We start from the raw sequence: 13,100 nt of genomic DNA, 5'->3' as shown, positions 1-13,100 counted from the left end.
CTTTGTGCGCGAGGCCTCGTGTGTATTGTAAACCTATTTTCTGCATGAGCTCAACCAAACTCCGTCACCATGCGCTGCTACATACAGCAGCATGTATGCGCAGTGTGCGTGTCAGTGTGTGTGTGTGTGTGTGTGTGTGTGTGTGTGTGTCTGTGTGTGTGTGTCTGCAGCGCTCCCTAGCTGCCTCCCCTCTCTCTCTCTTCACTCCTGGCCGCGGCCCAGCGCTCTCCGGTCTCTCTCCCCAGCAGGCGAAAACACTTTCGGGAAGAATAAAGTTTTTTTCCCCCCCTCGCGCAGAACCTGAACTCCTCTCCGAGCCAAACCGTGGCCTAGCAGCTGAACGGCTCGACTATGTGGAGAAAGAAACGGGCACTTGGGGAATCCTTGGCTTGTCTCGTATTTCTTGTGTCGCTCATCGATGCCTATCGATGTAAGTATACCGGAATGTTTAGTTTAGGGATATCACACGGTAAAATACTGTTCACGCGCCTGTTATAGCCTGTTTTTATTCATTACGGGGTTTTAGTGTTCCGCTTTAAAAACGAACCAGGTTTAAGTCTGATGGAGATTTCTGGGTGTCAAACAGCAGAGAGTTTCCCCCAGACTTTTAGGATTGTAACTTATAACTCAGTTCAAATATAGTTCATGACTCTTTTCTCCATTAATAAAGACGCCGTGAAACAATCGCTTGGACATGAACATGACCGGCGTGTTACAACAACCAGAGGTCATTTCTGGGAAAAATAACGGTTTCGCAATGATCCTTTTAGGCCAATTCACAGGAGAGTTAGTCCACTTTGTCCTGCAGCCACACATCGGCCATCTGTCCAGTCATGAGTAAACACAGGAATTTCACTTCTGGGATCAATCATGTGCCACTATAATGTAGCTGTGTGTGGGATACGATTTATTTTTCCACCTGTATTAATCAAAAAGTAGAAAGTGCCACTGTCATACAAACATTACTTACAGAATTTAGGCAACAGATCTATCTCTATTTTGATCAGTTTTGATATAGCATGGTGTTAACAGTGCATTATAACTGCGCGTTAATACAGTGTATTATAACAGTGTGTTATAGCAGTCCTAAATACAGACAACAACATTGGTAATGGTGTGATAGCGATGACTGATCTTTTCATGTGCTGCTACAGTCACTGTTATACTATGTGTGTGTGTGTGTGTGTGTGTGTGTGTGTGTGTGTGTGTGTGTGTGCACTCTGCTCTCCCAGTCCTGAGCCAGAACACAGCCTCCCAGTTCCTGACCAGGCACAGGAGAGCCAACTCTCTGTTTGAGGAGAGCAAGAAGGGCAACCTGGAGAGAGAGTGCATCGAGGAGCTGTGCAACAAGGAGGAGGCCAGGGAGATCTTTGAGAACCAGCCGGAGACGGTGAGGAACGCTGACGTTTCATGTCACCAAGTCACATGCTTATTAAAGGGAAGGATGGGGGGAGGATGTGGGCAAGAAACAGTAAAAAAGTCAGAAAGAGAGCATAGACAAAGAGAGAAAATGCAAGCGAGCGATCAGACAGTCACTGAACCATCTCTTGTGTATCTAGTGATAACAGTTAGTGTGTGTGTGTGTGTGTGTGTGGGTGGGTGGGTGGGTGAGGGGCTGGTGTGTGTGTGCTGTGCATGTCTCATCAGGTAAGACAGTAACTAGGACAGCAATAACACTGCAGTGCTAAAACATTTGATTTCTGTCCAATAAAATGAAAACAAAAAGAAACACGCATCGTGACCTTTGAGTGTCGACTCATTCAGATGTTTTGTTAAGGTTTCTGTTTTGGATCGGATCTGAGCACAGCTGGCTCTGTTTTCTCTCTTGACTCACACTCTCTCATCTTCCCTTTAACTCTGTTTCTTGACCCTATTGTCAAGTGTAGAACTCTAAAAATCTTATAAAAGAAATACACAGTGAAAGGCTTTAGTTTGATGATACTCAAACTACTTGATACTCATGCTTTGTTGATATTTTTTTCAGGAATATTTCTACCCCAAATATGTTGGTAAGTTTCCAGAATTCACTGATGTGTTCTCATTTATTCTGCCGCATTCTTGTTCACGTTAAATTTGTGGTGTCATTATTGTTCTGCCTTTTTCAGGCACGCTATTACAAATAAAGCTTCTTTGTTGCAGTGTGTCTGGGTTCGCATCGTGTCGGCATCAACAACCAGAACTCTGGCAGCATCCCATCGGACCTGCGCACCTGTGTGAAAGGTGAGGGGCCGTATGCATCCTTTCAGTGGAAAGTGTTTGCACTTCTATTACACGGTTTTCATCTTATGCATTGTGCAATAATAAGGAAAAAAGTATAAAAAGTCATAAATTGCTTTCCTCATATTGTTCTGTCAGTCTCTGTTAGTCCAAGTAAGTTTCAAGTCTTGAGGCACAAGTTTCAAATCAAGTCCCAAGTCTAACTGTAGAACTTAAAGAAAACAAAATATCTAGGACTTTTCAATGCAATATCGTTTTAATAGAATAAAAACTTTTAAGTAAGTGCATCATGAGTTTCTATAATCATTTTCAATTTCAATAAATTCAACTATTCAATGCAAATTCACAAAACAGAATTTAAATTCAGTAGTCTGGTGGAACAAATCTAAATCGTCATTCACACAAACACAAGATCTTTTGTCAAAACTTTAGAAACCTTTTCATGTCATCAAAGTGCAAAGTCAAGTCCCAAGTCACCAGGGAACCCAAGTCAAGTCAATTCTCACGCAATTCAAATTGTGACTCGCTAAACTTACATTTCCAGGTGATTTGCCTCTGACGGTTACTCCTTTTTTGTTGAACCTTTATCCCTCATGCTTTTGTTCGTACCATAAACACTGACTGGCGAGTGTATGTTTTGATTACATCCTGTGTGTGTGTGTGTGTGTGTGTGTGTGTGTGTCCAAACTCTTTGTTTTGCGTGGCAGAGATCAGTAACCAGTGCTTGCCGTTTCCATGCTACAAGGAGGGTGCAGAGCGCTGTGTGGACGGCCAGGGCTCCTTCACCTGTGTGTGTAAGCCTGGCTGGACGGGGCCGCGCTGTGAGGATGGTGAGTGCTGATGAAGAATGATGTGAGACTGGATTTTCTGTCTCTATTGCTCTATGTCATGTAGGGCTGGGCGATATACAGTACCAGTCAAAGGTTTGGACACACCTGAATGAATGTACTATGTTTTTCATTATCTTAAAGCCATTTTGATCTAAGGGCTTATGCTTAAATGCTTGAAATTAGTTTTTTAGACAAATATAAATAGTGAAGTTGATGCCTGATGTGTGAATTTCTTTCCAAAGCCTTTGCCTTTCCATCAAGGCAAAGGGTGGCTACTGTAAAGAATCTAACATATAAGATAGTTTTAAAATAGTAAAAATAAGAAAGATGAAGAAAAATGTGGTGTGTCCAAACCTTTGACTGGTAGTGTAGTTGAAATCAATTGCATTGTATGCATTGAACTGCATGGTAATTTGATGTCAAACAAAACAGGGAAACTTTCAAATAATATTCCTTGAAATGTTTCATACCTCATTTTGTCAGAGTTTTAAAATAAAATTTGCTTGCAGAATTGTGTGGAATTGTGTGTCACGATATCAAACTATCTTCATATCATCATAATATGATTCCACTGAAAGACGATAAATGATAATATTGAATTATTGCCCAGCCCTGATGTCAAGTCTCATCTTCCAATGGCCAAATAAACACACAGCAAGTAATTTGAAATGATGCACACTTAATCTGCAAACATGCTGTAGAATTCCTATTACTTTTAATTTTGTATCTACTTACTTTGCACCCAAGAGTTCAAAATTCACCCTTATTTACAAAGAGCTGTTCAAGTCAAATCAGACTCAGTCATTCACTTTGAAACTGATTATTTTAGCTTTTCGAAATGATGTAGCAGAATGTTTATACATACTGTGCAATGACTTGTTGACTTGGCAGACATCGACGAGTGTTCAGATGTAGCAGGATGCAACCAAAAGTGTTACAACTTCCCTGGAAGTTTCCGCTGCATGTGTGACGACGGCTACTTCATGAATGACAGAATCACCTGCATAGGTAAGACTCAGTTCAGTTCACTTCCAATTTCTGTAACTGCTAATGATGTAAACAGTGCAATAATGTTATTAATCATTCAAGGGTGAATTGATTTCACTGAGAGAAAGGAGTTGCTTTATGTGTGCGTGTGAATCTGGTTTATGCGGCATGTATAGAGGCAACCGGCTGTTTTAGTTATGCTGCAATTTAAGCCTGTGGGGAAAACGCAGCTCCTATAGAGTGTTGCTTAGCAGCTGAGCAAACACACACATATTTCTAGACAGTGTATTATTCTACTTGATTACCCCCTTTTTTGTTATTTATGCATATAGATGGTGGAACCCTATGCACTTCAGAACAAAAGCTCTGTTCTCCCAGCTGTTGCCTTCCTCATTCCCAGAGCGATTTGTTATTTCTAATGGGGGAAGATAGTTGACCTGAGCTGAACTCTTATGTAATTGAATGTGAAAGCCCCGGGTTCACCAACCTCTGAAAATATGGTTCATCCTTGTTGCTGTAAACACACCATCAGCCTCCTGGGACCCCTGGGCTATTAACACCTGCTTATAATTTGTATTCTTCTCGTCTCATTTGCACATTTTTCTATCTGCCCTACTTTTGCGGGCAGTTCAATGTTTGTCTTTGAGTGTGTTGAGTGCTTGTTAAGTACAAAGTCTTCACAAACATGGAATGAGTCAGTTTGACAAATTTGTTCTCCTCAGATTTTTTTTGATGGGTTGTGAAGACTTAGAATGTAATTTTAGTCACATTTCTTCATTTCCTCCATCTGCTAATGTTTTAGTGGCATTCAGTTCCATACAGTTTATTTGCTGTTTTCTATTTTATATGTATCTGCTCTCTGGTAGTTCATACTGCAAGGGCTCCTAAACATTGTTAGTCATTGTCACTCTCTGTTTACTGTTTCCAGATATCAACGAGTGCATAATGTACCCCAGTATCTGTGAAGAGCCGGCTAAGTGTGTCAACACCCCCGGCATGTATGAGTGCCAGTGTCCCCCGGGATTCAAATATAACTTCACATCCAGAATCTGCAATGGTGAGACCTGAAAGTACTGCAGCTTTCTCACCACAGGGAGCACCATGGAGTCACATAATCTCACTCACAAAACTCCCAACAGGTCACAGAACAGGAGTACAGCGAGACAGTTATTTGCTTGTTGGAATCCCTTGGATAGTACACAGATAATACTACATTTAAGGTTGGGGTCAATTCATGAATGAACTCACCAATTCCAATTTAACTGAGGAATTGAAATTGGAATTTTTTATTCATTTGAAAAACCTACAGGAGACAGAATTGGAATTGAACTGGACTTTCTATACTATTGTTTTTTTTGTTTTTTTTCTTTCACTTATCTGACTACATGTAGTGTTATAGATTATCAATGCTTAATATCATAAAATGTTAAAGGTACCTTTCAGGTGGTATTTGATGCATAACATGTAATTGTAATACATACATTATGATTGATTGAATTTGATTTGTTTAACTGTCTTTCATTTGATCCATAATGTTTGATGCTTAGCAAGTCAAGACAACCTCTCTTAGGTGTTGAATTTCATGGAGTTGAATTTCATGGAATTCACTTCTGTTTCATGTCATTCCAATTCAATTCCAGTTCTGTTTCCTTAAAGCTGGGTGCAACTCCAACTCCAACTCCAGGAATTGAATTGGAATATACCATGCATTCTCAATTGAATTCATGAACGGCCCCAACCCTGCTTACATCTCCCATTAAATAAGACTAGCATGATAGAAAAGGAATCAAAGATCACAGATTTTATTGTTGGTGTTGTCACAGATGTGGACGAGTGCGAGCTGAGTGCGTGTGACGGCACGTGTATAAACACAGTGGGCAGCTACGTGTGCCACTGTGATGGCCGGCAGGGTCTCCGCCTGGCGGAGGATGAACGCTACTGTGAGAAAATCCCGGTGTGTGTGGAGCTATACGACTACAAACACCCCGAGATGCTTTACCTGGGGGAGCAGTTCGCTGGTCTTCCTGTCATTTATCTGCGCTTCCGACTGCCAGAGAACACAAAGTGAGGTTCACACACACACACACACACACACACACACACACACACATTGAAAAAGTAGTCCTGAAAGTAGTCTTGTACTTCCTTTCTTAATGCACCCCGGCTAGATAACTCTGCAAACTCACTTCTCTGTCCCTTGTGGCTGTTAGGTTCGCTGCAGAGTTTGACTTCCGTACATTTGACCCGGAGGGAGTGGTTCTGTACGCCGAGTCTTCCCAGGACTCGTGGTTCATGTTGGGGCTTAGGGGCGGTCGCATCGAAGTCCAGTTCAAGAACCAGCACACATTCAAGGTCACCAGTGGAGGCAAAGCCATCAATGACGGACAGTGGCATGTGGTAAGAAAGAGCTTTCTCTACATACTTGCAAATCTGTCCCTCATGTCTGAGATAGTGGCTGCGGATGAGCTGGAGTGCAAGTAGATAAACACTTCTTCTTTTTTTAAGTTTATTTACAGTTTTCAATATTTACAAGCAAAACAAAGACAACACAAGACACCAACATTTCAGTACACACAGACATTCAGACATGCTGTACAGGTGTAGATATATAAGAAGTATGTAGTATAACCCTTAAGTAAAAGTACAGATAATAGTACTATGTTGTGTATCATGTAGATCTCTGTGGACGAGCTGGAGAGCAGCATCAGTGTGAAGATCAGCAAGGAGGCAGTAATGAGCATCAACAGCCCCGAGAATCTCTTCACCTCCGTTAACGGCAAACTGGAGACCAAGGTCTACATCGCCGGTCTGCCCAACCGCACCGACAACATCATCAAACCTGTAAGCAGGCTGTCCCAAAGGCATATGTACATAGCAACCAACCAGCAGTCGTGATGGAATTTAATTACGTCTGTAAATTACTTTACAGGGTTCCCACACTCCTGGAAAACCTGGAAAAGTCATGGGATTTTAAAATTATGTTTTCCAGGCCTGGAGAAATTATGAAAAATTATAAAAGTCATGAAATTTGAATTGAATTGAATTGAAAATTGAATCTTTTTTTTTTTAATACTGTCAAATGTATGAAAAGCTGTGGCTGGCTCCAAAAAAGTCTAGACCTCGCTGTTGGAGGAAATTATTGTTGGTTGTTGACTGTGTTAAAATATCATAATCCTTGATTTTTAAGTGAAAAACAAACTGATGCTTAAAGTTAGTGCAGTTGATTGTTACTTTTTAATTCAGTCTCATTAAAATTTGGTCATGATAATTTGAGAAGGGGTCGTGGAGAAGTCATCAAAATTTGGGAATTTCATCAGTGAAAAGATGTGGGAACCCTGACTTTAGTAACAGAGTACCATGAATGTACAGGAATTTGCTTTAGTGAACTAAAATAGTAAAGATGTAGTAAAGACAGAAAAGCCATAGTGGTGTTGTCAGTGTGTATGTGTGTGTGTGTGTGTCTGTCTTAGATTAACCCTCGGCTGGATGGCTGTATCCGGGGCTGGAACCTGATGAACCAGGGGGCTTCTGGGGTCAAGGAGGTCATCCAGGAGAAGAAGAGTAAACACTGCTTTGTGTATGTGGAGCGAGGGTCGTACTTCACTGGGGAAGGACTGGCACACTTCAACATCGACTACAGTGAGTAATGTAGACCAGCATGGATAGAAGCTAGATATAAACTAGGTAACTCTCCATATGTTCCATATATTCCATATCACTGGTGTGAAGTGAAAACGTTAGCGACACAATTTCAACTTTTCAGCAATTGAGAAACAGGGGCTTATTTTAAACTGATGACCATGCATTTTCGAAATTACTCAAAGGTTTTTTGAAAGGGTTGCATAAGCCCAGCGGTCATCTTTTCTCAGAATTCCAAGAAAATGATTTCGTAATTCTGACATAATTATCTCACATTTCTGAGAAAAGATCTCATCATTCTGAGAAAAGATCTTACACTGTAATTCTGAGAAAAGATCTTATACTGTAATTCTGAGAAAAGATCTCAAATTCTGAGAAAAGACCTCATCATTCTGAGAAAAGATCTTATACTGTAATTCTGAGGAAAGATCTAAAATTCTGAGATAATTATGTCTGACATAATAATATAATCAGTTAATTATTCTGACATAATTATCTCATAATTCTGAGATAATGATCCTGATCAATTTGGCAGAGATGATGTGTGCTTGTTGCAGTGTATTTCACAAGCACACTGGTGGATTATGAGAGTCTGAAGGGCATTTAAAGAACGTGTATGATTTAAGTTCAGCTGTGTGACAATTGCCTGACTGTCTTGAGTGTCTTGAGTCACCACACAGCCAGCTTGAATACATTTCAGAAGCATAACCTTATATCTGTGAATTATGCCATATTGGCTCAACTGATCCTGGAGATAACGCAATGTCATGAACTTGAAAAAGACTTCTGGTCCGATCTTTTTCAGTATAAAAGCATTGTTTCTAGAAATAAACTTAATGTTTAATGCACTCAAATGTTGATGAAAAAACTTGATTTTGCGCACAAAAAATACAGCTATACAATCAGTAAATCAAAAACAGATAGTAAGTACCTTAACTGCAAAAAGTGTTTTACTACATATAAGTGCACAAATGAACAAAATCGTATGTGAGGAAGGGATGAACACAAAAAAGGCGTATATACTGTACATGCAGCCATGCAATGTTTTTCTATGAGAATAATTCTTCTAATCATTTTGTTGAAAGTTCCCCTCAACATTTTAACAGAGGTTTGCCATTTTTGGACTACATAGACTACACACATTAAACATTACACAGGTCACCTTTCATTGCTACTGCATAAGATATATGTCAAAACACTCCTAACAACACACTAACATGTAGGCCCAAGTGGTAGGAGTGTTTTGACATAGATCTTGTGCTTTAGCAATGAAAGATGCCCTGTGCAGTGTCTAATTTAGTCAGTATTCAGTATGCCTGCTGCACAGTGTAATACATGCAGCCTTTATAGTTTAAAAAAATGCCACATATTATGGTATTTCTCATGATTATTATGACTTACAATATACATCAGTGTGCTTGGTTATTGGTTGTAATGATGAAATTCAATTTCTACACTCTTATTTTGAAGGCTGAATGCCCAAACTCAAAGTCTTATTTTCTGGTTATTCTGGGCAGTGTAACGCATCTACTGTCAAGCAGATCAGAGTTGACTTTCCACCTGTGCAACCCTAAAGTCCCAAGCTGCCTGTGCATAGTCAACAAACTAATCATAGTGCCATCTATATTACTCAAAGACAGCTGTATCTCCCAGTGTCTCAAACCAAGATAGACATAAAACTGGATTAAATTAAATACCTGTGTCATATGAGATCTTTTCTCAGAATTATGAGAAAAGATGTCATTAAACAGAAAAAAATGGGCTGAATTTTTGCAGGTGAATGCAATACGCTTCCGTAGTTTTCACCCTGACAACAGCAATATGTTTGTGTGTGTGTGTGTGTGCGTGTGTGTCAAGGTGAGTCTGGGAGCTGGAAAGTAGATGTGAGGTTGAACATTCGTCCATCCAGCAGTACAGGTGTCCTCTTCGCTCTCGTCTACAACAACACAGTCCCTCTGTCGGTCTCTGTGGTCACGCAGGGAGAAGAAGATGCGGTGAGTTCATTCACGCTTTTGTCGGAGATAAGTACACAAAATAAGATAAGATAATACTGCACTTTATTGATCCCCTTGGGGAAATTCAGGAACTCACACAAGCACAAATACACACACACACACTAACCCTGCACCCTTATCACCCTCACTGCGCCAGAACTTGCAGGTGTTCTTGGATGGCGTTTCCGTGGCGACCCTAGAGTCACTGATGCTGTGTTACCCCGACCGTCTGGCGGTGGAGCTCACTGTCACTCCCACAGAAATCCGCATCTCAGCCAACTCCTCCACTGTTGACTACATAAAGCTCGATGCCCTGCAAGAGGCGCTGGATCGCCTCAACACCACCATGCAGAAGCCCGTCAGCACCTATATTGGTGGGATACCAGGTTAGTTGAAGCGTAACTCCGGACATTTTGGACCTGGACCCTATTTTCCCATCATTTTCCATCATACTGATCGATTCTGACCAAAATATCATCGATTGCTTCACTGAAGAGCTACTTGTCTCTTGATACTCAAAAGAATCAACCCCAAAAGCACCCAAGGCTTGTCTTTTTCAGCATATTGACGCTCACTCTGCAATGAGACACATAGTACATGTTCAATTTTCAGTGTATCCATGACCTGAAAACTTTTTTATTTTGTACTAGTTTACACAGTGACACAAGCTGCAGCCAGACAGAATAGAGTAAACAAGGAGGGCCAAGGTTGCACCAAAACTTTACAAGAAAGGCATTACTCCAGATAATTTGGGGGAAAAAAATGTCTCAGTACAGAGCGAGCAGTCAATTGGTATGATAGAAAAAGATGGGGAAATATGGTCCAGACCGAGTGATGCATTAAGTTTGCTTACCAAATGTGATATTTATTCTGACTATGAAGACTGTAAGGACAAAGTACATGATTTTTTACTATTTCTTTCCTTCTCCCCTTCCCCTTCTTCTACTCTTTCTCTCTCTTTTCTGTTTCTCCCCAACCTATCTTCCCATCATCTCCTGCTATCACCACTCCCACTGACCATTCCTGTCCCTGTCCTACTCTCTCTCTGTCTCTCTCTCTCTGCCTCTCTCTCTCTCTCAGATGAGGTCCCATTACCTGCCACCCCTGTGACGGCCTTCTACAACGGCTGTATGGACGTCACCATCAACGGCCAGCAGCTAGACTTTGACGAGGCACTCAGCAAACACAACAGTATTAAGTCCCATTCCTGTCCTCCTTTCTCTGCCCCTGAGACTCACCCACACACCCCGCCACACAGAAAGTGACCTCCGTTACACCCAGATTCCTATCCTCAAGCCCTAACAATAGGCGGCATCTCACAGCTTCCTCGTCTTGGGATCCTCTTTATTTTTTGGAAAGAGAGATAAGGAGGAGAGGCGATGAGAGGAGGGGAGAAGATAAGAAAGAAGTGACAGCAAGGGGAGATAGTGGCAGACTGAAATAGTAATTTTTGTCCACTTTCTCTGATGGGTTTATTTTTAGCTTTGTGTTACTCCTTTCGTCCACATTACCTAACAATTGTTCCCATCCTGGGAAGCACTTCATTCAATTTCTTTAGTGAGCCATGATGAACGCTGGCTGCCAGTCAGAAGCTGGATGACGTAGTTGTAGCAATTTGTTGCAATGAATTATATTATTTCCTAGAAACTCTGAAAAAAGAGCTGAGCTCTGTAGCACACATAACATATGGCAAGTTATGTTTGTGTAGAAAAATAAACAAATGGTCACTGCTGACCAGGCTTTGCGAGACCACCTACATCTTTTTTTCCAGTTGTCAAATCTGTGATCTCTCTCGTTCTCTTTCCTTCTTCTACCTCTCTACCTTTCCTCTCTCTCAGACCGATGATTTTCTACTTTTTCTGTTTCTGTGCTTATCTTCACGGTCCTCCCAATGTCCTCTGGCTGTGTTCAGAATTCACCCTGTATATAAAAACAAGCCCTCTTTAATATATAACTTAAATGTAGTTGTCCAGTGTTGTGTTTGGTTAAGTGTTTTATGTTTGTTTTAATAAAATAAAAGTCTATTTTAATCTTTGAAATTGAATACTGTTGAATTTCATCTTTGAAATATGTTATTATTTTGCCTTAGGATAGTTTAATTTGTACTGGCCTGCCATAGCCAGAAATAAAAGTGAATAATTTATCTTGCTTATTAATGTTTAAGGGCACACAGGTATATTTCTCCATAGAGAATGAAGTGCAAATTAAGGATAACTGTGACAAATTTATTTTCTGGTAGTAATTGCACATTTTGTGGTTTGGAATTGATAGTATAGCATACTAAAATAGACAAGGTCTATTTTTATCTAAAAGTTCAGACAAACAAAACATGAGTCCACAAATCTCTCATTCTCTGTGTTGTAGCTCAAGGCAGGAGGTTGATCTGAATTACAGAAAACATTATATTGCCACATCAGGATAATTCAGATAGTGTCAGACATGTGGTCGACAGAAAAGTATACAAAGTATACTCATTTCCAAATTCTTTCCTGTGACTGTCTAAACTTTCTATCACATTGTAATGCCCTTGGTGACAAAATCCCACTCACATGGCACCTGAGGAGGACACAACAAACCATAAAGCTTATTTACAAAATACTGTTTGACCCAGGTCTGTTTTCCTTTTGCCTCATGTGAGTCCCATCTCTTGTTCAGGTTTGTCATGAAGAGTTTTCTGTATGTTTTGTGAAATGCTAGTAAAATCTGAAGTTTCAAATTAAGTCACTATCATCTTGACTACTTTCATCTTGACTCTGCTGTAATCCCAGGTTGGGACAAATAGTCGATTTAATATGTTGATTTGGGTGTAAGGCTTGATGATATGGACAAAATATCTGTCATTATGATTATTGTGACAGTCATTACACTTGTAATATTACTTGCAATAGAGTTTTTAGAATTTGAAAAGAAGTTTTATGTATATATTCCTTTTTTTTGGTTGTTTTTTAAGACTTGAACTAACTCTAAAACATTAGTTGGGAATATATCAGATGGCTTTCACTTCAGTGTGTCTGTTTGCCAGATGCTTCTGATGCATCCTCACTACTTCACGCAATGATTACATGTACCATAAACACAAATTAAAAAAATAAAGCCAATATTCCATTCTTTCAGGCATATCACAGTATCAGTATGATTGATATGAATTTCATATACACTACCCTATTGGGGTGCAATTTCTCTAAACTTTATCAGATTCAGATTCTCTTGCACAAAGTTAACTAGTTTGTGTACCGGGAACTGACAGTGTTATGAGGATGAAACACAGTTTGTTAAAATGTAATTGACGCAGTATGACCCAGATAGAGAGTTAGGAATGTAGAGTAACACACAGGAAAAAAAAGTCAATGACAAAAACAGTTAAAAGAGGGATGTGGGCTGAATTGGGCGAGGAAGTGAGATTATGAAAACAGGCAATGGGAGATGAGACTAA

The 13,100-nt window shown here is 40.2% G+C and overlaps 1 protein-coding gene across 1 annotated transcript; it reads left to right on the top strand.

The window, feature by feature from the left end:
* Positions 1-294: 294 nt before the first annotated feature.
* Positions 295-12,326, top strand: pros1 (protein S). Its single transcript, XM_071542539.1, has 14 exons — positions 295-430; positions 1,233-1,390; positions 1,985-2,009; positions 2,140-2,220; positions 2,925-3,047; positions 3,939-4,055; positions 4,963-5,091; positions 5,858-6,098; positions 6,245-6,431; positions 6,711-6,875; positions 7,505-7,673; positions 9,531-9,667; positions 9,825-10,053; positions 10,748-12,326. Exons 1-14 carry the CDS (start codon positions 352-354, stop codon positions 10,930-10,932), a joined length of 2,025 nt encoding a protein of 674 aa, XP_071398640.1. The 5' UTR covers positions 295-351; the 3' UTR covers positions 10,933-12,326.
* Positions 12,327-13,100: the final 774 nt, after the last annotated feature.

This window comes from Centroberyx affinis, unplaced genomic scaffold (assembly GCF_046629955.1).
Source record: "Centroberyx affinis isolate AG114_WGS23_722 - 3 ecotype Tasmania unplaced genomic scaffold, CSIRO-AGI_Caff_v1 ptg004122l_1, whole genome shotgun sequence".
Taxonomy (NCBI): Eukaryota; Metazoa; Chordata; class Actinopteri; order Beryciformes; family Berycidae; genus Centroberyx; species Centroberyx affinis.
The sequence above is the reverse complement of the archived record's forward strand: the minus strand, read 5'-3'. Positions and strand labels throughout refer to the sequence as shown.